This window comes from Chamaea fasciata, unplaced genomic scaffold (assembly GCF_029207755.1).
Source record: "Chamaea fasciata isolate MVZ Bird 193981 ecotype frontalis unplaced genomic scaffold, bChaFas1.0.hap1 SCAF_18, whole genome shotgun sequence".
Lineage (NCBI taxonomy): Eukaryota > Metazoa > Chordata > Aves > Passeriformes > Sylviidae > Chamaea > Chamaea fasciata.
Genome location: NW_027094103.1, coordinates 10,235,910 through 10,257,874, shown reverse-complemented (window position 1 = coordinate 10,257,874; position 21,965 = coordinate 10,235,910). Strand labels below are relative to the sequence as shown.

The 21,965-nt window shown below is 47.1% G+C and overlaps 1 protein-coding gene across 3 annotated transcripts; it reads left to right on the top strand.

Annotated features, from left to right (window-relative positions):
* The first annotated feature begins 783 nt into the window (after positions 1–783).
* On the top strand, positions 784–20,793 carry MAPKAPK5 (MAPK activated protein kinase 5). 3 transcript variants are annotated; one of them, XM_066200058.1, is made up of 14 exons: positions 784–1,030; positions 4,644–4,717; positions 5,637–5,712; positions 6,586–6,683; positions 7,671–7,779; positions 9,607–9,696; positions 10,253–10,348; positions 11,372–11,452; positions 12,902–13,089; positions 14,967–15,087; positions 15,639–15,769; positions 16,356–16,471; positions 16,760–16,864; positions 17,774–20,793. In XM_066200058.1, exons 1-14 carry the CDS (start codon positions 995–997, stop codon positions 17,866–17,868), a joined length of 1,416 nt encoding a protein of 471 aa, XP_066056155.1. In that variant the 5' UTR covers positions 784–994; the 3' UTR covers positions 17,869–20,793. The 3 variants fall into 3 exon arrangements, with proteins under 3 accessions (XP_066056155.1, XP_066056154.1, XP_066056156.1); XM_066200057.1 differs by having other exon boundaries at positions 16,356–16,477; XM_066200059.1 differs by lacking the exons at positions 784–1,030; positions 4,644–4,717; positions 6,586–6,683 and having other exon boundaries at positions 5,662–5,712; positions 16,356–16,477.
* Positions 20,794–21,965: the final 1,172 nt, after the last annotated feature.

The window sequence follows — 21,965 nt, the reverse complement described above, 5'->3', positions numbered from 1 at the left end:
CCCTACTTTTGAGGAGATTTGTGCCAGTGAGCCTAAGTGCACGCGAGTTCCCGCATCCATTATTTTGAAGGATTTTCTCCGACTTTCTGCCCTGCCCGCTGCCCTTGTGTTGTCTTAATGATACAGTGCTACAGCTGGTCCCTGGCCCCAGCGCGGCTGGAGGTGTGACTGAGGGCGGTGGGGCTGCCCTGGGAGACACGCCCATGGTGCGATTGTTGGGGAGAGGCCGGAGGGCACAGAGCGGCTCCTGAGGCGGCTCCTCGCCGCTTCCCCCCACGGCCACAAGGGCGGCCATTGCCCCTCAGGCGCGCGGCCTCCCGAGATCTCGCGGGACTTCGAGCCACCCGACCCCTCAGACCAGCGGGCGCCCTGAGATCTCGCGAGATCTCCGGGATTCGACGGATGGTAATTCCCGTCGTTATGTTTTGCGCATCGAGATCTCGCGAGAGTTGCTTTACCCCGCCCCCTCATTAAGCAGGGGCGGGGCCAGACTGTTTCGCCCCGCCCTCCGCGCATAGGTAATTAGCATGTCATCACCGGGCGCTGCCGTCCCGAAAGCCCGGCGGGGGCTTTGCCGGTGCCGTCGCGCTTTTAGAGCTGCCTCCAGCCGCCTGCAAACCGCGCCAGCGCCGTGGCGGCGGCTCCCAAAATCCCGCGGCGGGCTCGGGGCGGGCGCGGCCATCCCGCTCCTTCCTCCCGCGGCGGCCGCGGCGGCGGCGGCGGCAGCGGGGCTGCGGCGTGTCCCGGCGGCCGGCGGGGCTGCCCGGCGCGGGGTGCCGGCGATGTCCGGGTCCCGGGCGGCTCCTCCCGGTTGAGCGGCGGCTCCGCGCGGGCCCCGCGCCCTCCCCGCGCCGCGGGGTCCGGCACCCGCGGCCCGCCCGGCCGGGCATGAGGAGCAGCGGCGGCCGCACAAAGGCTCCTCCGGGGCTGCGCCTTGCCTGAGGCGGCCCAGCGCCCCCCGGGCCCCCGGCGGCTCCCGCGGCCGCGCGGGACGATGTCGCAGGATCACGACATGGACAAGACGATCAAGGTTGGCGGGAGGGCGGGGCGGGGAGACGCCGGGCCGGGGTCGCCGGGTCACGGTGGTGCCCGTGTGTGGCCGATTTTGGGTTGTTTTCTTTTAGCACAAGCAGAGGCCGGTGTGGAGAGCGGAGTTGTTCGCGCAGGGGGCGAGGCGGAGGGTCCCACAAACCCCAACTATCCAAACTTTTTTGCTGTTGACGCGTTTTAGCAGACAAAGGAATTAGCGCTCGTTGGCTACAAGTTGTGTAGTTATCTTATTAATTAGTGTTCTGTAGGCTAATGATTGGCTCGTTTGCCGTGTTAATTAGTGCCACGCTCGGCCCTTCTGTCCCTTCGGCTCGGGCGCGTTTCCCGGCTCGGTGCGTGTGAGCTGGTCACGATCTGTCCCTGCTGAACTCCCTTTAGCCCAGGGGGGCTGACTGCAGCACAGACACAACGTTGGGTTTTTTAGTGTCTTCCTTATCTCGGGGTTCTGCCCAATGTCCTCGTGGCCCATCAGTTCCACGTTCCTTTTGTCCAAATCCTTCTTCCCAAGCTTTGCTCACCTTTCCTGGCTCTGACATCACTGAAACACATCAAACCCTAAACCTTATCAAGGCAATTCCACCGCCAAGTAATTCGGTTTTCCAGCATCTGGACGTCACTCAGGGCTTGTCGGCCACTCTGTTTCACGGATTAAATATCCTTGTTCATGAGGCTTGAAAGCTACAGAAGTAAACACCAAAGAGCAGCCTTTCTTAAAGAGAACTTCCCCACGTTTTCCAGCAGTCAGAACCCTGTTTCCTAACTCCTTTCTCATTCCTTGCCACTGTTCCATTTTCCTGATCCTTAGGATGTCAGGCAGCCTTCCCAGAGTTCCTATTCCAGTGCTGCCATGAAAAAACCACTCTGGAGTGTGGGATTTGTGTGTTTGGAGCTGAACACGTCCAGGGTTTCAGGGTGTGAGCTCAGGATCCCTCCGTGCCCTGGCCGGGGAATTCCCTGTTGGGATAAAGGGATGTAAACCAATGTTTTCAAGCCTCTTTGGAGGGTCTTTACCTTGTGCTGTTGATTAATCCTGGAAAAATTTGGTTAGAAGGACCATAAATCTCCTCCCATTCCACCCCCTCCGTGGACATGGACACCTTCCACTATCCCAGGTTGTTTCAAGCCTCTTCCAACCTGGCCTTGAGCATTTCCATATTGAAAATTCGTGGGGTTTGCACTAGAAAAAGCCCAGAGGAGAAGGAAATCTAATGAGGTTGTAATTAACCCCTGAGATCAAGTGTCAGAACTGTTCCCTGTGGTTTTCTTGGCACACTCCAGGGAAGGAGCCATCCTGAAGGCTTGGGGGAAAAAACAAGGAGTTAAGTATTTCTCTGGTGTTTCTCGGGAAGGGAAAAGTCCCCATCAGAACTCTTGAGGTTTAAAGATAAAAAGCTGCAGCAGCTGTGGAAGTGTTGGGACAGTTCTGTGCTCCTGCTCCTCCCAGTCTGGAGGAGTTCAACCAGAAGTCCCTGGGCAAATCCCTGGAATTCTGGGCACAGCCTGAATCTAACTCATAATTTAATACTTTTATACTTCGTGGTGATTTTTTTTTTTTTGTGCTTCTCAGATCCTTGGTTTAGGTCAGGTTTGGTTGTTCCCAGGTTCCAGGTCTGGGATTCAGGACAGGGATCCATATTTGGGAATGGAGGAGAGGTTGAAGGAGCAGGAGGGAGAATTCCCCAGGATGTGACATTTCTCTGGTTGGGTCCGTGGAGTTTGTCCAAGCCTGCACTCCTTCGAGTCACCCTATGACTCCTAAAACTCCTTATTTCAGCCCTTTTCCCCATCAGTGCCCAGTGGAATCGTGGAATCAGTGAGGTTGGAAAAGCCCCCTCAGATGAGAAGGGGCTGAGCAATCCTGATGTGTGAGAGCAGCTTGGTGGAATCCAGGCTGGGAGAGCTCTGGGGATGCTGCTTTTCCAGGCTCTGAGCATCCCAGGCTGCTGGGATAGTGCCCAAGCTGTTGGCTGAGGCTGAGTGAGAGGGAATTTTGCTGCTGGAGAAATCCCAGCTCCACGTGGGTGTGAAAGTTTGCTGTAATTCCGGATATTTCATATCCTTACCCCCTTTTCCCACTGAAAATTAATGTGAGGAGCCACGAGAAGTTTCAGGTGTCTGGAGGTTTGGAGCTGTGCAGGGCAGGTGATTCCCAGACGTGCCCAGGAATTCCATACCCACGGAATCCAAGCCTTTGTGCTTCCCAGCTGAAACACTTGGATATTTTCAAACACATCGAAAAAAGCTTTGGAAGCATTTCCAGCTGGTTAGGATCAGAATCGTGGAATCCTTGAGGTTGGAAAAGACCCCCAAGGTGGTGGAGTCCAACCTTTCCCTGATAGTGTTGGGAATTCCTGGTGCTGAGGTTCCTGAGCTGGGAGGTGGAAGAGATCCTGGGCACAGAGCTCCTGAATCCTGGATTTGATGTCATTTGTGTTTCTTGACCACTTAATTATTCATTTTAATTTCTGAGTTGTAAAGCTGCTTTGGGATGAAGGTTGGGATCCAGATTAAAAAAGTGCAGGACATAAAATTGTTGCCTTTTGCTGTAAAACAATGGCAAATGCACAGAATAGGAAATAGAAATTATATCCTCGTTAATGCTCTCCTATGATTGTGTTTTCATCCCACCCCTGCTGCTTTCAGTTCTCTGCAGCTGAATGTCAGGAAGATGAAATCAGGTTTTTTTTCCTAACAGGCTCCTCACAAGTGAAATTTATCTGAGTTGAATTGATAAGAAGTTTCTTTGAGCTCCTGAAAACCACAGATTTCTGGGATCCACTGAGGTTTCCGCCCCTTCCTTTTAAACCCTTTGTAAAACCTTCAGGGCTGGTCTCTTCCCTGAATTTCCAGTGTATTTGGGGATTGTTTTTCCTTTCCTTCCCCAGTGCTGCTGTTGCAGCAGCTCCTTTGGCTGTGATTTATCTTGAGCAGAGGCAGGAATTTAATAAAGGAACAAAGGCCCAGCTCAGGGCATCAATCAAAGCTCTGAGCACTGGATTTCCAGCCTGCCTTGGGATGTGGTTAAGCCTGAGAGCAGCCAAGCTGTGGCCTAACAAAACCCAGCCCTATCTGTGTGGATTTGGACAAAAGGAGCCCGGCTCGTGATCAGGAAAATCTAAAATTAATCAAGCAGGATTTAATTTACAGGATGACGGTTCCAAAGGTTTGAAACCTGCAATTTTCTGTTTTCTGTGACAAAAAAAAAAAAAAAAAAAAAAGGCATTTTAATGCTGGAATGGGCTCCTTGTTCCATTGGGATTGATTGTTTATAGGTAGGGAGCTGGAACTGAGTCAGGGAGGGATGCCCTTGTTACACTTGGGGTATTAAAGGCACAAAATCGCATTTACTGCTCTCAATAACCCTGTTTTAAAATTCCAGCTGCGCAGAAACAATTTTAATCAGGTAAATCATGACCTGAGCATTGATATTTATTTATATTTATATTTAATTTTCCTCAGGAAAGCAAACTCCCCGGCAGGCACTTTTACACTCAGATCTGCTGAGCTGGGGTTTCTTTGGAAAGACTGTAATAATTTTATTTCTTGTGTATTTATTGACTGTGTTTTCCCTCCTCCTGCTCCTTCCTGAACAGGAAACCTCCATTTTAGAGGAATACAACATTAACTGGACTCAGAAGCTGGGAGCTGGGATCAGTGGGCCTGTTAGGTAAGGGAACACTCTGGGATTGTCCCTGACCTGTGGAGGACTCAGTGAGTATTTTACTAAACGTGATGATGGGATAAATTGTGAACAATAAATGCCTCTTCCCCTAGTGGGCTTTGCAGGAAGGGTTTTGTCTTTTGGGGGGAATTTGGGAAGGAAGACTTCTCCTCCCTTCCCTGTCCTGGCCTGTCAATATTGTGGAATAACAACAACAGAAATTCCTCCTGAACCCCGCTGTCCCTGGCTCCTGGTGCCCCAGCACTGCCCCTTTCCTGCTTTCCCAGCTGTTTTTCCAGCTCTTCCCGTGAGCCCAGAGCAGACACTGCCACTGGCTTTGCATCCCAGCCCTGCTCCTCCTGGATTTCTAACCCCTGGGTGATTTCTGGGAAGCAAAACGCTTTTCCAACAAGGCCTCTCCCTTCAGGGAGTGGGAATTTGTTCTGGAAAACCACCGTGCTGCTCTTCCTGGGTGCTCCCTTTGTCCTTCCCATCATTTATCTTCCTGTCTGGGTTCTCCTCATCCTTTTTGTGCTGCTCCATTAAAACACCCACTTCATGCTTTATTCTTTTGGCTGCCTGTTCAAACACGGGCCCTTTCCTCAATTGTTAAATGGGAGGGAAAAAAGAGAAAAAAAATTCAGCCAAAGTGAGGATTTCCTTCCCAAGCCACTTCATCTGTTCCAAACTCTTTATTTATTCCAGCGTCACTGGGGGTGTTCAGGTGTGCTTTGGGTTATTTCCATCCAAAATCTCTCTTGAGGCTGAATTTAGGGTGAGAGCTGGGATGTTCCCTGTGTATCCCAGATTGGGGAGCATTCCTGGGAATTCCCACTTGGAGAGCAAACTCAAGAGCTACAAATCAGTAGCTTCAGGTGTCTCTTTTTAACCTCCTTGCTGACTGATTTTGTTGCTGTAATACCAGAGTCTGCATGAAAAAATCCTCCCAAGAACGCTTTGCACTGAAAATCCTCCTGGATCGTCCAAAAGCTCGAAATGAGGTACAGTTCCTGCTTTTCTCTCTCCAAAAAAAACCCCTTCAATTGTTGGGATGTTTTAAAAATAAAAACCCCCCACCACCACCAAAGCCCCATTTGCTGGTTGGGCTTCCAGAGATTTATTTATAATGAATTGAGCTGTGTTTTAAAGCTCTTCTTCTCCCTGCAATGGAACAGAACCAGTCTGAGAAGGAATTTTGTTTCCATACCTCTCGCTCTTGGATGTCACTGCTCCAAGAATGCTTCAAGTTGTTCTGGAAATGGATTTTTCCACGTGCCAGGAGCTAAAGGAGCTCCTGACACTGCTTGGGAGTTTCAGAGGTGCCAAACTGTCAGCCTGTGGATTGATGGGCACTCCTCCAAGCTGTCGGGAATTTAAAGAAGGATTAATTGTCCTCGAGGTTTAGGCGTCATCCATTTCTTGTTACTGAGCAAATTCTCCTTTAAAATTCCCCTAAAAATCATCTGTGTACAAAAAGCATCAAGACTTGGCTTGATTGAGCAGCCCAGGGAGCTTTAAAGTGGGGAAGATTCCTGAATGTTGGGACAGGAGTTGATGTTCCAGGTGTTGTGAGTGGTGGAGCGTTGAGCAATAAAAGAAGCCAGATTATGGAATTTTAGAGTTTATTCATTCATTTTCTCTTCCAGTTGCACCTACATTGCCACTTTAAAGCTGGTTCTGTCTTTAAATTTATGTAAAGAACTCCAAGACCGAGCTTTTCCAGGAGCTCTGTGTGTGATCCCATAATCTGTGACAAATTTGGGGGCCAGTCCTGGGGTGTTTTTTTATCCATGCCCAGGTGAGCAGTGTCAGCGCTCAGCAGGGCTCAGCTGCCTGTCCCTGTGTGCAGTAACAGCTTTTCCCTTCTCTTCAAGGTACGTCTGCACATGATGTGTGCAACACATCCCAATATTGTTCAGATAATTGAAGTTTATGCTAACAGTGTGCAGTTCCCACATGAATCCAGCCCCAGGTAAGATTGCATAGGGTGATTCACTCCCACCGCTTGCTTTCCATGTTTAGCCCAAGGTATAGTGGAGTTTGCTTTTTTTTGTTTTGGTTTGGTTTTGGTTTGGTTTTAATCACAAAATTATTATTTCAAGGGGGTCCCAGGTATAATAATTATCCTGCAGACCAAGAAGCTGTTGTTTTTTTTTCCCCCCTGACTTCTGTGTATTTAAATTATTTTGCCTCCTTCACTCCCTGTTTTGAATGCATCTCCATTTTTTTAGGTTTTCCATTGATTCAGTCTGCATTGTGTGAAAGAATTGTTTCTAGAAACATGAAATTCAGCCCTGAAAACTCTCAATGCGTTGTCCTGCTTAAAATGAACACAGGAAAACACGGAGCAGAGCGATTTCTTTCTGTGCATTGTTATATTAGGATAAAAACGTTGTCTTCTGATAGGATCTTAGTGGAGAAAATCATCAGAGCTGGGAGAATGAAAGAGCTGAGACCTGTCTTAGGCTCTGGTGTAGCTGATTTTGCTGTGTGTTGGGAACTGGGAGTTAATTCCTTGAGGATCTGGCAGCCCTGATCTCCACCTTCCTAGTTTTTTATCCTTCGTAATTGTGGCAATAAAGCTGTGAATTGGAACAATGGGGGATCCAGACTCAAAAGCATCCACGTGCTGTGTAATCCTTGAGGGCAGAGTTACCCTCGGAGTGCCCACATGGCTTCCAGCTCCATCCTGGGTGGAGCTGGATGTATCCATGTGGAGTTTGTTCCAGCTGGATGTGGGAGCCCATCAGGAGGAGCAAACTGGACGTTCCTGGCTGCCAATCACTGGGAGCCAGAAAACCCTGCGGATTTTAGACTCGAAGGCAAAACGACAGCACCAAAACTGCCCCGAAAGCCGCATAGAGAAAGCAGTGTTTGTGTGAAATATGCATTCTTAGCTTAGCAATTCTGTTCTTTTTGATGAATTTTGAACGTAACAACATGAAATGCTTTTGAACAGGGCTCGGCTCCTAATTGTAATGGAGATGATGGAAGGGGGAGAGCTCTTCCACAGAATCAGCCAGCACCGGCACTTTACTGAGAAGCAAGCGAGCCAAGTAACAAAGCAGGCAAGTCACCCCCTGTCCCAGCAAATCCATCATGCTCTGGCTAAAGTAGGGACAATTCCTGGGGCTGGAAGGGTGGGAAAAAAGGATTAAATAAAAGAATCCTCAGTTCTGATCCGATGATCATTGCCTGCTTTGTTATAAGTGACAATGCCAAAGCTTTACTAGGAATAAAGGATTGAAGGTGTGGGCTTGTTCTCTGGGTCTGCTGTGCTTAACGTTGCTTTTCCACGCCTGGTCTAGAGATCACTTCCAAGAGAACTTTGTCATTCCTCTTGTCCTAAAAGCGTTGCCTCCAGCAGGATTCCCGAGCTCCGGAATCTCCGTGACACCCGTGGCATTTCTCTCCTCTGGGCCAGGGATTTTCAGGCTGGGTTCTGGGCTTGGGCTTATGGAATTCCTGGAAGATACCAAGGAACGTGTCTGTTTGTTCTGGTTTTGTGTCTGTTTGTTCCAATGTCGTTTTTCCTTCACCCTTTCTCTCCCAGCTCACTCCTGAGTGCTGTGTTTTATAACCTCCACGGTGGTTTCTGCAGGGGGTGTTTTGGTGTCCATCAGGTTTTTTGTTGCTGGTGGGACTCTCAGAAGGATCTCTGTGGAATTCAGTGCTGGGATCCCCAGTTCTCGTCAGCTGGAGAGACAATGGTTGAACCTGGGGCAAAAAAATTCATGTTACTTTTGTGCTTTGACTTGTTTTTAATGAAATGGTAATTGTGCTGGTATTTTTTGGTCTCATCCTACAAAGAAATGAGGTGGAAGTACAGAATTATTCTTGACAGTTTGTTTGACATCCTTTGGGCTGTTTGATTCTGACGTGGTGGGGAAATCTTGTAAAACTTTACCAGAAGACTTTGATCTGAATTGTGTGTGTACTCTTGGGTTATTCATGTCTCAAGTAACTCTTTGCTTTAATGTTTGTAGAAATGAAGTTTGAAATGTGAAAGTCTCTCTAAAATTCTTTTCTCTAGTGGTTCTTCATCATTTTCTTGTACCCAGGAATGGTTAAAACTTGTCACTGCAATGCCTCATTTTCTCTGGGAATGTGTTTGTATTTATTGCAGAGCTAAATTAGCAGTGAATTCTCTTGTGGCAGTAATTTGGAGGTTTTTAAGGACTCTAAACTTGAGTGGGATCCTACAGAATCCAGCAGGGATGCTTCCAAATAGGGGTTGTGAAGCTGTGCCTCACTTCTGTCTCAGGAATGCTGTTTCAATATTTATACTTGGCTTTTCTTTAAATGAATTGCACTTGGAAATGTGCAGTCCCTGGAGCTTTCCTGCCTGGGTTGCAGGTTCCTAAAGCATCCTTGAAAGAATCCAGGAATACATTTCCGTGGGATATCCACAGAATGATTAGAGTGCAGGCAGTACCACCCAAAATGAAAGAATAAAACTGCCCGAGTGTTGGGTCTCCAAGCAGGACCAAGTGCAGTGAATTATTCCCTGGAATCCTGAAGCAAGAACTCTCTGCTGAGTGTTCAGCGGGGTGGAATTGCTGGGCAGGGGCAGCACCCTGGAGCCCTGGCACAGCAGGGAAGGGGCCCTGGCACCACCTGCTTCACTCTGGGGGGCTCTCAATGCCTCGAGTTCTCAAAGTGAGGTGGTTGGGAAGCCCAGGCCAGCCTGGCTTTTGTTTTCTGTGGGATTCATGTCCCAACTGTCACTTCACTGCACCACTGCCCAGCAGGGTCAGGCTTGTCCAAACTCAGAACTCCACCCAAGTGGAGTGAAAACGTTTGGGGTTGGAAATGTCCTTTGTAAAGCTGAAATAAATGTCCAGGCTGCAGGAGGAGGTCGGTGATTGTAGCTGATTTATTGTGCCCTTTTCCAGATAGCTTTGGCTTTGCAGCATTGCCACTCACTAAACATTGCACACAGAGACCTCAAGCCTGAGAATCTCCTCTTCAAGGATAACTCTCTGGTAAGATGAACATTTGGAAATTTTTTGCTGCTGAATTCTGTAAAATGCCTCAGGGGTGACTCAGAGTAGTGGTAAAATGACATGAATGTTCTGGTGACAAAATTGAATCACCTTGGATGCACTTGGTGCTTTTCCATCCTCTGACCTCCTCGGAGGGCAGTGAGTCCCTGCTGCTGCTGTTAAATAGGAGTCAGGTTCTCCACCTGAACACACAATCCTGTTCTGACCCTCTACCTAGAGGTGTTTTGATAGATCCAAACAGTTCTTTGTCTCTCCTGCTCACAACCAGCCTGGATATGCAGTGACCCCCCTGCAAGGGGCTCAGAGCTTTCCCAGTCCCTGAGGGGGCTGTGCCTGGCCCAGAGCATCCAGAAAAGCAAAACCTCTGTTTGGAAAGGTCAGCTTGTGACCTTTCAGCTGCCTGGTGCAGTGTGAGGGTATAAATACAATGAGGTGGATGTTTGGAAAAGGTGAGATGAGGACAGGGGGAGAATTCTGTTTTAGAAAAGCTGATTTAATGAGATTTGTCTAATAAAGCCTCTTCTCCTTGTTTTAGGATGCACCTGTTAAATTGTGTGACTTTGGGTTTGCCAAAGTAGACCAAGGTGACTTGATGACACCTCAGTTCACTCCCTATTATGTAGCACCTCAGGTAACAACCAGTTCCTGCTCTGGGCTAAAGGGGGATCAATTGTTGCCTGAACCTCCGTATCCACATCATTTTATCCCCATTTGCCATCCTGGGAAGGGCTCTGAATGCAGGAATCTTGCAGGAATCGCTCCACTCTGGAGCTGGAGGCCACAGGGATCTTTGATAAGGCAAATTTCCCAGACTCTGCTCAGCACTAATGGTGACAATTGGCCTTTAGCTGTATTAAAGCAGCTGGTTTGGAGAAATCCCTGCTTTGCTATCCTTCTTCCAGCTCAAGCTCATTCAGGCTTCCATTAAAAAGGACTTTGATGGAACAAAAAGGTTTTGAAAATGTGGTTGCTCACAAAGGGCGGTGGGTTGGTACCTGGGCACCTTGGCCTGGCCCCCTGTCATTAAACACAATCTGTAATTACACACAGGCTGCTCTTTGTAGTGCTCCTTCCCCCTCTTTCTCCTGTCCTTTGTGCTGGAGTCCTGGAGAAAATGAAAAGCAGCTGCAGATGGAGATTTAATTGCAGTGCTGGGCAGCCTTTAATCACTGGGAAGGGCAATTCAGAGATCAGAGCATGCCCTGAAAATTCCTTCTCAGCTGGAGTCAGTTGGGGCTCCCTGGAACCCAAACCCACAGACTGGATGGGCAAGGGACACGTGTGATGGGATTTGTTCTGGAGAGGCAAAAAGGGACAGCTCTGGAGCTTGGGTTACCCTCCAGACACACTTTAGGTTCTGGTTCCAAGCATGGAGGGGTTGGAGGTTCTGAGCAACTGCTTTAATTCAGACAGAACTGAATATAATATTTCAGTGCCCTGAAATATTATATATTTTAGTTTGTTCCTCATGTTTGTTGAAAGCTCCAGTCTTTCTTGGGGAGAAAAACTGGAGTTTGGTAGCCTTCAGTAGCTGGAATAAGTTTCCTGAATGGAAAATCATTAGGAATCTTTGGCATAGACTTTGCTGGTTGTGTTGCCTGTTCATGAGATGAATTTTTCTTTCTTTGTTTGTTCCTATTTCCCCTCTCACCAGGTATTGGAGGCACAAAGAAGACATCAGAAAGAAAAGTCTGGTATTATCCCCACGTCTCCTACCCCTTACACTTACAACAAGGTGAGCTGGAAAACGTCTTTAGTAAAAGTCTTCCCCATCCCACTGGTGCTTCTGATAGAGCAAATAATAAAATGCACACTTAGTGCAAACTTAATTAATGATCCTCTAATAAAGGAAAAACACACAGATGCTCTTAAGGAGCACCAAACATCAACAGGGTTTTGGAGAGAGTAGAACGACTCTGCTTGGAGTGAGGCCATGAGGGAAGTTCTTTCACCTCTGTTCAAAGGGAATCTCTTTCCTGCTGCCAGAGTTTCTGGATGTGCAGAGCATTCCTTGTTCAAGCAGCTGTGCCAGAAACTGCTCTGTACCTGGATTTTCTGGAAAAGAGCCAAGAATTTATTGTGTCACTGCTGGAATCTTGGCAAAAATGTGGCAGGAAATGTCCTGAAAGGTCATCATCTTTTTTGGGCATTCCAGAACATTTTCCTCCTTATTATCCTCACTGTCTCCTGCTGGCTGAGCAGTGCTTGAACCACTGAGTGTTCTGGGTGTATCAATTTTAATTCAAGTTACCTGGTTTGTGATCCCAGTGTAAGCATCTGCCCTGATTCCAGCTTTAGGGGTGGTTGTTTCTTCCACCACGTGCCCGAGCAGGTGTTTGATATGCACTGTTAGCATTTAGTAGCCTCACAGAGAGAGTTAAAGCGAATGTTAATTTGTCTGCATCACAAATGTGCCTTCTTCAAGGGCTCTGACTGCTTCTCTCCGTCCTGGAGAACCAGATTGGTGATTGTAGCTTAGACGCTTCTGTTTCTGAACTCTTTGGAATGTGCCTGTAGTGTTTTCAGTATGGAGTTTCTTCTTCCAATTTCTTCTTCCAAATTCCAATCAATCCCTTGATTTGGGATTTCCAAAATGGGAGTGATTTTCTTTCCATGTTTCATGTGAAGAATTGATCTGTGCAGCCCTGGTGGCGCGGGGTGAGAAGGCTGGTGAGGGAAGGGCCTTGTCCCCAAGTGTGATTCAGCAAAAAGCAGCACCTGGCACAACAAGCACAAGCTGCCTTGCCCTCAGAACAGACACTGAGAGGCTTCCAGGTGCTTCCATGGCAATCCAGTCCTGCTCCTGGCTCCTTCCTCTCCCACAGCTCGGATTTAACATCCCTGCTGCTTCCTTTGTTGGATGGTGGTTCTGTTTTCAGTCTCCCATTGTAAACAACGGGATTCTTGTATGGGATTGGGGGAATAGGATTCAGGTATCCCGAGAGATGCAATAAACCTCTCCCACCTCTGCTGTTCCCTGACAATTCCCAACCACCTGGAAAGTCGTTCAGCTTGGAGCAGGGAGCTGCCTTGTTCACAGCAGCCACATTTATCCACGAAGGTGGATCTGGCGGAGGAGCTGAGCTGGTTCTGTTCCCTTAGGGAATCACACAGAACTTTTATCATAACTGCCCCACTGTTTGCTGCAAACTGCTCCCCTGAGTGACCCTTTGCTTGCTTGCAGAGCTGTGACCTGTGGTCCCTGGGGGTCATTATCTACGTGATGCTGTGTGGATACCCCCCCTTTTACTCCAAGCACCACAGCCGGACGATTCCCAAGGACATGAGGAAAAAGATCATGACGGGAAGCTTCGAATTCCCAGAGGAAGAGTGGAGCCAGATCTCAGAAATGGCAAAAGACATTGTGAGAAAGTGAGTCCGTGGAGGAAACTCTCTGTGCTTGTGTTGAGGAGTGGGAACGTTTCGATGTTAAGGAATTGGAAAAGCACCTGGAAGTTGCCTTATCCCAAGGGTTGTTTTTCCAGCAGTGAGGGGATTGTCTGCAGCTCATCCAGCTGACAAATTCTCTGTTATATTCAGCATAAACCAAGTCTGGGAAATGTTTTTCTTTCCCTGCCCAGTTGTTTAATTTTGATGTCTCTTTTGTTGGGATGAATTGTGTGTTTAGTCTTTAAGGGGAGTGGGAACACTGAAGGGTTTCAGTATAACACAACTGGCACAGATTTCCTGGGATAACGTTTAAATTCCTGTGAAAATCAAGTGCCTTTAATGGGATGTGGTAAATCTGTCCCTTAAAGCCCTGTGCACATCGTACACAGCCTAAAAAGAGTCAGGCAGGAGGATGGAGAGGAAGATGAAGATCTGTCCTGAGGTGCCAGACTCCAGATAAGGTTTTGCATGGATGTTTTATTCCAAATGCTAATGGAGTCTGTTTTCCATGCAGGGCACATCCCGCAGCTGGGAGTGTTTCAAAGACTTGGTCTGTTTGGGAGCAAGAACGTGGCACTGATTAGGGCTTGACCTCACTTATTTTGAAAAAGTGACGGGGACTTACTGCCTTTGCATCACCAGACGAACTGAGAGAATAAAAGCAATATAAATAGGAAAAAATAAATCAGTTGGGGAAGTAATTTAAAAGTGTCAGTGGCTCCTCAGAGGTACTGTAAATTCTCCAAGAATTCACATTGTTTGCAGAGGGTGCTGAGACCTTTTTAGAGCTGTGCAGGAGAACCCCCAAGCTTTCATCAAATTAACTTTCCTTTGTAGCAAGGTCAGCTCTTGATTCTCACACAGAAACTCCACAGGCAAAAGGTTTCATTGTCTGTTAAAATTCCCATGAAACTCGGCTCTCAGGATGTTGTCACATGGATGCAGGCTGATTTCTGACCTCAGGCTTTATGTGGGTTTGATGATGGGTTAGGATTTGGAAAATGCATGGAAAAGGAATGCACGTGTGTGGTAGCAAAAGTGAATTTAAGCTGGTTGGCAGCGAGTGGGATTTCAGAGCTCCCCCGTGGTGCTGCTGACATTTTGTACAAGTTATTTCCACTTTCTTGGTACATTAAACAATTGTGCTCTGCAGCCAAGAAGCTGATCTGGAGTTGTCTAAGGAAGTGTGACACGCTCATGGAGTCATTCCCATTCTCATTCAGACTTTGGGATGACTTGTCAGCACCCTGTGGGAAATTGTGCTTTTTTATTCAGTTGTGCTCATCATGAGAACACAAATTTATCTGCAAATCCTCTTTCCAGGGTTTTGTGCTGGAAAAGATTGATTTCATGGAGTTTTCAGCAATCTTGGAATAAAGTTGCTTTTTATTTTGAGGAGCTGGAACCAACGTGTTCATTACTTGAGGACTTTGCAGGGGGGAGAAAAGCTGAGGAGTGGCATGGTGGGAGCAGTGAATCCTGCCAAGTTTCCATGCCCAGAATCTTGGAATGAGCATAATCTGGTCTGAGAGTGAGCTCTGGGAGTGCATTTCCAGTCTGGATCATTTCCAGTTCCTCTGGAAGGTGATTTCCCACCTGGGAGCAGCAGCTGTGGGATTCAGCAGCACAGGGGGATCCCAGGAATGCCTTTAGCACCTTCCTTTGCCCTGAGTGCTGGATTGCCCTGGATGAGCTGTGACAGCATTAAACCACAGCAAGGTCAGGGAACTGGGACAGATTTTGGGCTCATTTTGGGGCAGTTTGAGCTCTTGGAGAAGCTTCTTTTTTGGCCTTTAAAATGCTCAAATGCTCTGTAAATCAACAAACCTCTTCTTGGGGATTTATTCTTTCCTCCCCAGGCTGTTGAAGGTCAAACCTGAGGAACGCCTGACCATTGAGGGGGTGTTGGACCATCCCTGGCTCAATTCCACGGAGGCCCTGGACAACATCCTGCCCTCTGCCCAGCTGATGATGGACAAGGTCTGAACAGCAGTTATTTGGCCAGGAATGTTGCAGAGGAGCAGAAGAACTTTGGGATGGGTGAAGGGCTTTTTGGACATGGGGTTATGCAGATAAGGAGCTTTTCTTCTGCTTTAGGAGAGCCTGAGATCTTAGGGAGAAAATGGAAATAAAATGTGAAATTTGGGCTTGAAGGAGGTGCTCCCAAATTCATAGTAATGAGCAGCCACGTGCTGGGGGTAGAAAGCAGAGCCTGAGGGATCTTCCACAGGTCTTTCCTCTTTTTATCATGCTTTATCCCCACTACAGCAATGGCCTCACTAATGAAACAAATAGTCCTTGTTTCCTTTAATTTCTGCTCAAAGAGAATTTCAGTCAATCTTGTGTACATGAGAAGGAGATGATCCTTTGTCCTGTTTCTCCCTGGGATATTTTGTCACTGGTTTTAGTTCTAACCATGCCTTGCTTCATGCCCATCTCCAAAATAAATCGGGTTTTGGTGCCTCTTCTTTTCGCCCGTGGCAAACACTGTCCATGTGTTGTTGCACCAAGTGCCCCTTTTGTCTTTCCAGGCCATGGTGGCAGGGATCCAACAGGCTCACGCAGAACAACTTGCAAACATGAGAATCCAGGACCTCAAAGTGAGCCTGAAACCCCTTCACTCCGTGAACAACCCGATCCTGCGCAAGCGGAAACTCCTGGGGTAACTCCAAAGCTGGGTTTGAAAGGACAAACTGGAGCCAGCTGGGGTGGCTGGAGAATGGCTTTGGGAATGGCACAGGCTCGGTTTTGATGGTTTAACACACTTTTGGTGTTGCTCGGATGAGTAATAGTGGCACAATGTGGTTTTTCTGCCAAGGTGTGCCAGTGAGGGCAGGAAGGAGGCTGGACCCCATTCCTGCATGGAACAGATTCCTTATGGGATGATGGGTCACATGTAAGATAAGGCAAACTGGGAGTAAGAATTCCAAGATCTTTTTTCTCATCCTGCCATTTATTTACTGAAGAAGTCAGCTTGCCTCTTTGTCTCTGTTTGTTCGAGTTAATCTGGAAAATAGTCTGATACATTTTAGGATTACCCTTATTTGAAGTAATTTAAAAGACTATTTCTTTTTCTCCGTACTTACAATGATCTCATAATACAGGACAAGAATTATAATTAATTCTGAACCTGTCTCCCAGTTTCCCAGAGAGGGAAGGAGCTGTGTTATACTGGAGCAGTTACACAACGAGTAACGGGCTTGAGCTGCGCCCAAATTTCTAATTATTTCCTCCTTGTTCTTGTGCAGCACCAAGCCAAAGGATGGTGTTTACATCCATGACCCTGAGAATGGAAGCAACGATTCCAATGTGGCTCTGGAGAAGCTGAGAGATGTGATTGCTCAGTGCATTCTACCACAGGCTGGTAAAGGTTGCCACTTTTAAGAACGTTTTATTCCTAAATGTGCAAGACCCCGACTTTGGGTCTGTCTGTGTCAGTGGTGAGGAAGGAAGAACAAAACTCCTGGGCAGCCTCTTGAACTGGGATTTGGGTTCATGTGGAATTTTAGTGACATGCAGGGCTGTTAAAAGAACTTTCAAACAGGAATATTTGAGTTAAAGGCCATTTGCTGGTTTGTGTGGGGCCAGCAGGAATAACTGCCCAGTGAGGCATGAGGCCAAACCTCCTGTGTCCCTTTGTTGTCCCAAACAGGAGAGAATGAAGATGAGAAGCTGAATGAAGTGATGCAGGAGGCCTGGAAATACAACAGGGAGTGCAAATTGCTGCGAGACACCCTGCAGAGCTTCAGCTGGAATGGTGAGAATTCCTGCTCTATGGAAATAACCCCAAATTTATCGGATTTGGGCTGATTTAGGTTTTGGCACTGTTTTATCTGTTCTGCCAGAACTGGTGTTCCCGTAATGGGGTGAAAGTGTTGCTTTGAAATTTCTGTTTGAGGGTCAGTGTTGAGTTTTCAGAGGCACCAGGATTGTAACAGCACAAATAGATCATGACAGAAAAGGGGGAATTTTAAAGTGCCAGAGGGCAGGGATAGATGGGATATATGCAAAAAACCCTTCCCTCTGAGGGTGGGGAGACCTGGACAGGTTGCCCACTGAAGCTGTGGCTGCTCTGGATCCCTGGAAGTGTCCAAGGAGGGGTTGGACAGGGCTTGGGATAGTGGAAGGTGTCCCTGCCCATGGCAGGGAGTGGAACCAGATGACCTTTAAGCTCCTTTCCAACCATTCCAGGATTTTCTGATCCTTTTAGGAACCTCCACCTGTGTTGAGCTGTTTTCCATCCAGCTGTTTATTTATTCCCTCTTTCTGCTGGAGGCTGCTCCTCCCTGTCAGCACAGCAGCTCTGCTGGGGTGGGAAGCAGGATTAAACCAGAACAGTCACCTTGGGGACACTCAGGTGGCTCCTGGACAGAAAGGGCTGGCAGAGGTGTCAGCCCCCAGGAGCAGGTGCTGATGGATGTAAGGGACCAGCAGCATCAGGCAGCTTCACCGGGGCTTGATCCTGCTTCCTCCTCTGTTCTATTTGCTTGGCTTTAATTGAGATTTTTAATTGCTCAGTTTTTCCAACAGAACTGTGGTCTGTGATTCCTTTTGGATCCTGTGCTGCTGTTGCCCTAAGTCTGTGTGAAGCATTGTTTAATTCCAGCTGGGATTGCTTTCCTCCTTGTACCCAGCTCTAGCTGATTCCCTGTTTTTTCCCTTCCAGGCAGAGGATTCACAGACAAAGTGGATCGACTAAAACTGGCAGAAATTGTAAAACAAGTGATTGAAGAGCAGACAAACTCCCACGACTCTCAATAGCTGGAGCTTCTTAATCTTATTTTTTTTACCATTTAAGATTTATTCTTTAACTGTAAAAAGTATTTTTATGTAAATTAATAAATCATAATTATTTCATTAAATTTCCATACTGCTTGAAAATGCTGTATAGTTGTAGATACAAAAAAAAAAAAATCATTGGTACTGTAATATTTTTTTAAAACTCAGTTCCTTGAGGTATATATGATCACTTACGTACTGTTAATCATGAGCCCCCCAAATGGGGTGGATTTTATTGTTAAAAACCATTCTTTTTCTTAATAACCAGTTGCAGAAGCTGCCTTTCACCTGCCACATCCAGCCCCTGCAGTGACTGTATGCGAAGGAGAGCCACAGTTTCTCAAGCCCCTGCTCAGTGAGTACTTGAAGCAAGTGCTGTGAAATGCAAATTCACAGCTCCCCTTGGCACCTAAATTCCAGGTCTTTAGGTAGAAAAAAATCAATTAAATAGCCTTCAGTTTGGCTTGGTGCCTTGCCCAGGCACCTGAGGCCACGTGCTTGCTGAAATCTTCAGTTCTGAGCAGTGACTCTCTTTTTTTGCCGTCTTCCCCATCTCCCTCAGAGCTCCTTTAAGGCTTAACCTCCTCTCTCTCTTCCTCCTCATCTTCCTCAGAGCTTTTTTATGGCTGAATCAGCCATTCAGCACAAAACTCTTCTTTTTCTCACCTTGTCCAACAGCAGAACAGAAGAATGTTCAAATTCTTATGCACAAGTTATTTTAATTTCCGTGGTGGGATCTTCTATGGACCGAGACCAGCTTGGGGTTTGTTTGTTTGTTTGTTTGGGATCCATCCCCATATTCCCATTCTTTCCTTCCTAGAAGATCCAAGGCTTGGGTTCTGACTTGTCCTCTTGTTTGGCAGAACTGCTCCCGGGCAGGCTTCCAGTGCTCTGGGGAACCCCTGGGATTTGTCTCTGGAGGCCAAATTCCCGTCTCTGATGCCTTCGAGCTCCTTCTTAGGGGAGCCACAACTGCAGGGCTGCTCCTTGGTTGCCTCCCCAGGGCAGGTTCATACTCTAGTCTGGAACATTGGCTCCAAAAGCTGCTTTTTTAAATCCTGATAAAGCAAACCAATGGCAAGAATCTGTACATAGTTCTAGTTTTCTACCTTTTCTGCTTCTCTTTCTTTTCGAGATCGGGCGGAGGCTTTTTATAGAGCTATTTTGGTACCAAATCCGTGCAGACACCGGGTGAGTTTGGTCTGCAGACTGAAGTGCCAACCCAGGGCCATCAGTGACCACTCCTGAACGTTGTTGTCTTTCACAGCTCATCCATTTTTGGGTTTACATTGACAAACCTGAGCCATGAATCTCCCAGTTCCCGCTTACAGAAGTCCAGCCTTGTTCTTTCTTTGTCTCTTTTCTATACCAAAACTTCCTTGCAGCTTTAGCTGGATGGCAAAGCAGTGTCTGACTCTTTCTATACAATTTTCTAAACAGTGACTTGTTTTTTCTACATGAAGGAGATGCTTTGTTTCCTGTTCTCTGTCAGCTTTCCTTAATCCTGTGGACAGTTTTCCAATACCTGATTTACTGCAGGGTAAGACCAGTCCCTGCTTATCCATCCTCTGATGGGAGCAGGGAGCGTTTGTGTGAGCTGGAATTGTGCCTCTGACACTACCTGGAATATTTGTGCACTGACCTGTTCATGAAAACTGAAGAGAATTAGCAAAAATTGAGAGTTTTTGTCATTTTTTGGCTGTACCACCAAGCCCTGTTATGTGCTTTTCTGTCCTTGCTCTAATTCTAGGTCATGTCTTGAAATGGTTTCATTTTCAACTTGAAACCTGTATTTTTTTTTTCTGGGAAATCAAAACTTTCAAGTGTGGCGTATAGAGATGGCAACAAGGAAATCACTTTTGTTAGAATGGCAGAGCAAAAAATCCCTTCCAAAAGCACTTTGTGACTCTGTCCTCCCTGGAGGAAAATCCGCAGGCAGTTTTTTGGGAGCCAGAATTTGTTGGAAGTGCAGTCAGGGGGGAAGGTGGGATCTAATGTTAAAGGATTCCTCCTTTTCTTCATCCCTTACGTGCTGCTGATCCCAAGGTGGGAACATTTGTACAAATTTCCAAGGGCTTTTGCCACAAGGAACTGCTTTTGATGGATTTAATCTTCATTTTCTTGTTTGTGATAAATAAGAAGGGCCTGATCTGATGCAGAGGGAGGAGGGACAGATTAAGAAAAAAAACAAAAATTGAAGACTCAAGGTCAAATGATTTTGTTCCTATGAGAAAGCTGATTTTTTTTTTAACTCTTGGAAAAGTTCTTTTACATTTCAAAGTTCAATAACTTTAATGGATTCACTTATGTGTTTGAAAGTAGCATTTGACTTTCTCCTTCCTGTGTTCAGTTTGTTTTTCAGTTGAAGCAAGTGCAAGACAACTTGTCTTGATTCTCTGAGGTTTGACTTGGTAATAAATCTACTGATGCTTTATAGCAGACTGTGAATATTGTAAATATCTCGAGCTGGAAGTGTGGGATCAAAGAATTTCTTTGTACAAACACTAAAAATATGTGGGAAAGCTCTGGAGGTTGTTGGGTTTTGGGTTTTTTTTAGAATTTTATTTAAGTGAAGAAAAATCTCTGAAATCATTTGACCTTTTTAAAATTTTCTGTGTAACTGGCTTCTCCTGTGACTTGATTATTTGAAGCTTTTCTCTATATATTAAAATTAGGAGAACCTGATTAGTGAAAGAGATTTTGATTGGAAATAGCAACATGTCAAAGTTTGCTGTCATTACTTCTGGATTTTCTTTTGGAAATTCGAGTCTGTGCCCATGTTTAACTCCTGTGTGTTAAAATGTTCTCATTCCTCCTTCTCAGTGTTCCCTGTTAGTTCCTTTTGGATCAGTATTACATTGTAAATATTACCCATCGTGTATATAAATGATTTTACTAAACTCAAAAGTTCCTGGCTGCTTTTGTTTGGTTCCCAAATCCCTGTAGGAGAGAAGCAAGGAGTAGGAGAGAACAGCAGCAGGATTCTCCTGCCACCCTGCTTTGCTTTTCCCTAAGTATCCAGAAGGTGTGGATGCAGCACTTGGGGGTGTGGTTAGTGGTGAACACAGTGGTGCTGGGTTAGTTTTTGGATTTGATGGTCTTGGAGGGCTTTTCCAGCCTTAAAGATTCCATTATTCTGCCACTCCTAGCCCCCCATCCCACCTCCCTTATCCATGGGAATAAGCACTTGAATGAGGCTTTGAGATGAAAGGATGACTGACAGGAGAGGCTGGATAAATCCCCAGGAACTCCTGGGCTCTGCTTGGCAACATGACCCAAAATTGCCTTTTTTAAGCCCAGCTTTCCATCAGATGGCAGCAGCACCTGCCCAGAGCTCCCAGTTAACCCCTGAGGGTTGTGGGGTTGGACTGGGCACTCAGGGGAGGGAGGGATGAGTCCTTCTGTCATCAGTGACACTGGAAATGGGAACCAGCGCCTCTGGGATGATGACCCTTGCCGGTGGTGCTGGGGAGAAATGGGTCTGCATTTGTTCCTGATGGCCCCGTGCTGTTCCAGGGAGCAGGGAGGGCTTCCCCTCACCCTTCTGGGCACAGAGCCTCGGGCTGCCACTCGGACCCCTCCTGCCTCTGGAAATGGTTTTGTTATCCTCGAGCGGGGCTTGGCTTGGTGACAGGAACCAGACACACCCTTGTCCCCTTGTCCCGGGAGCATTTCAGGACACAAGATGGGACAGTTGTGAGGGCTCAGGCTCCTTCTTTGTAAGAGAACTTCCCCTCTTGGTGCCTTTGAGGAGTTCAGAGTAGGTTGGGTGGTGAGTGACCCTCGGAGCATCCAGATTGGGAAAGGGACTGAGGGAACAGTTTCCTGGGAGCACTTAAAGCAGCCACCCCAGCCGTGAGAGCCCACGGAATGGCTCTTTCCAGCAAGAGAACTCCCCTCAAACAAACACTGAGTGACTGCTGAGCTGTCTGAGGAGCCCTGGGAACGTGTCAGCACCCACTGCCAGCTGATGGTCCATTAGCAATCCAATCATTGTTTCCCGGGTAATCTTCCATCACTTAGGAAGCCTTAATCCCCTTTTAAACAAATTGCACTGGCTCCACAAACGGGGTCAGTCC

What these genes read in the sequence shown, in the direction of transcription:
- MAPKAPK5 (XM_066200057.1), top strand. Translation starts at nt 995, where the DNA reads ATGTCGCAGGATCACGACATGGACAAGACGATCAAG. An exon ending in CGAGCCAAGTAACAAAGCAG is followed by an intron (nt 7,780 to 9,606) that starts GCAAGTCACCCC and finishes GCCCTTTTCCAG; the next exon opens with ATAGCTTTGGCTTTGCAGCA. An exon ending in CCCCTTACACTTACAACAAG is followed by an intron (nt 11,453 to 12,901) that starts GTGAGCTGGAAA and finishes GCTTGCTTGCAG; the next exon opens with AGCTGTGACCTGTGGTCCCT.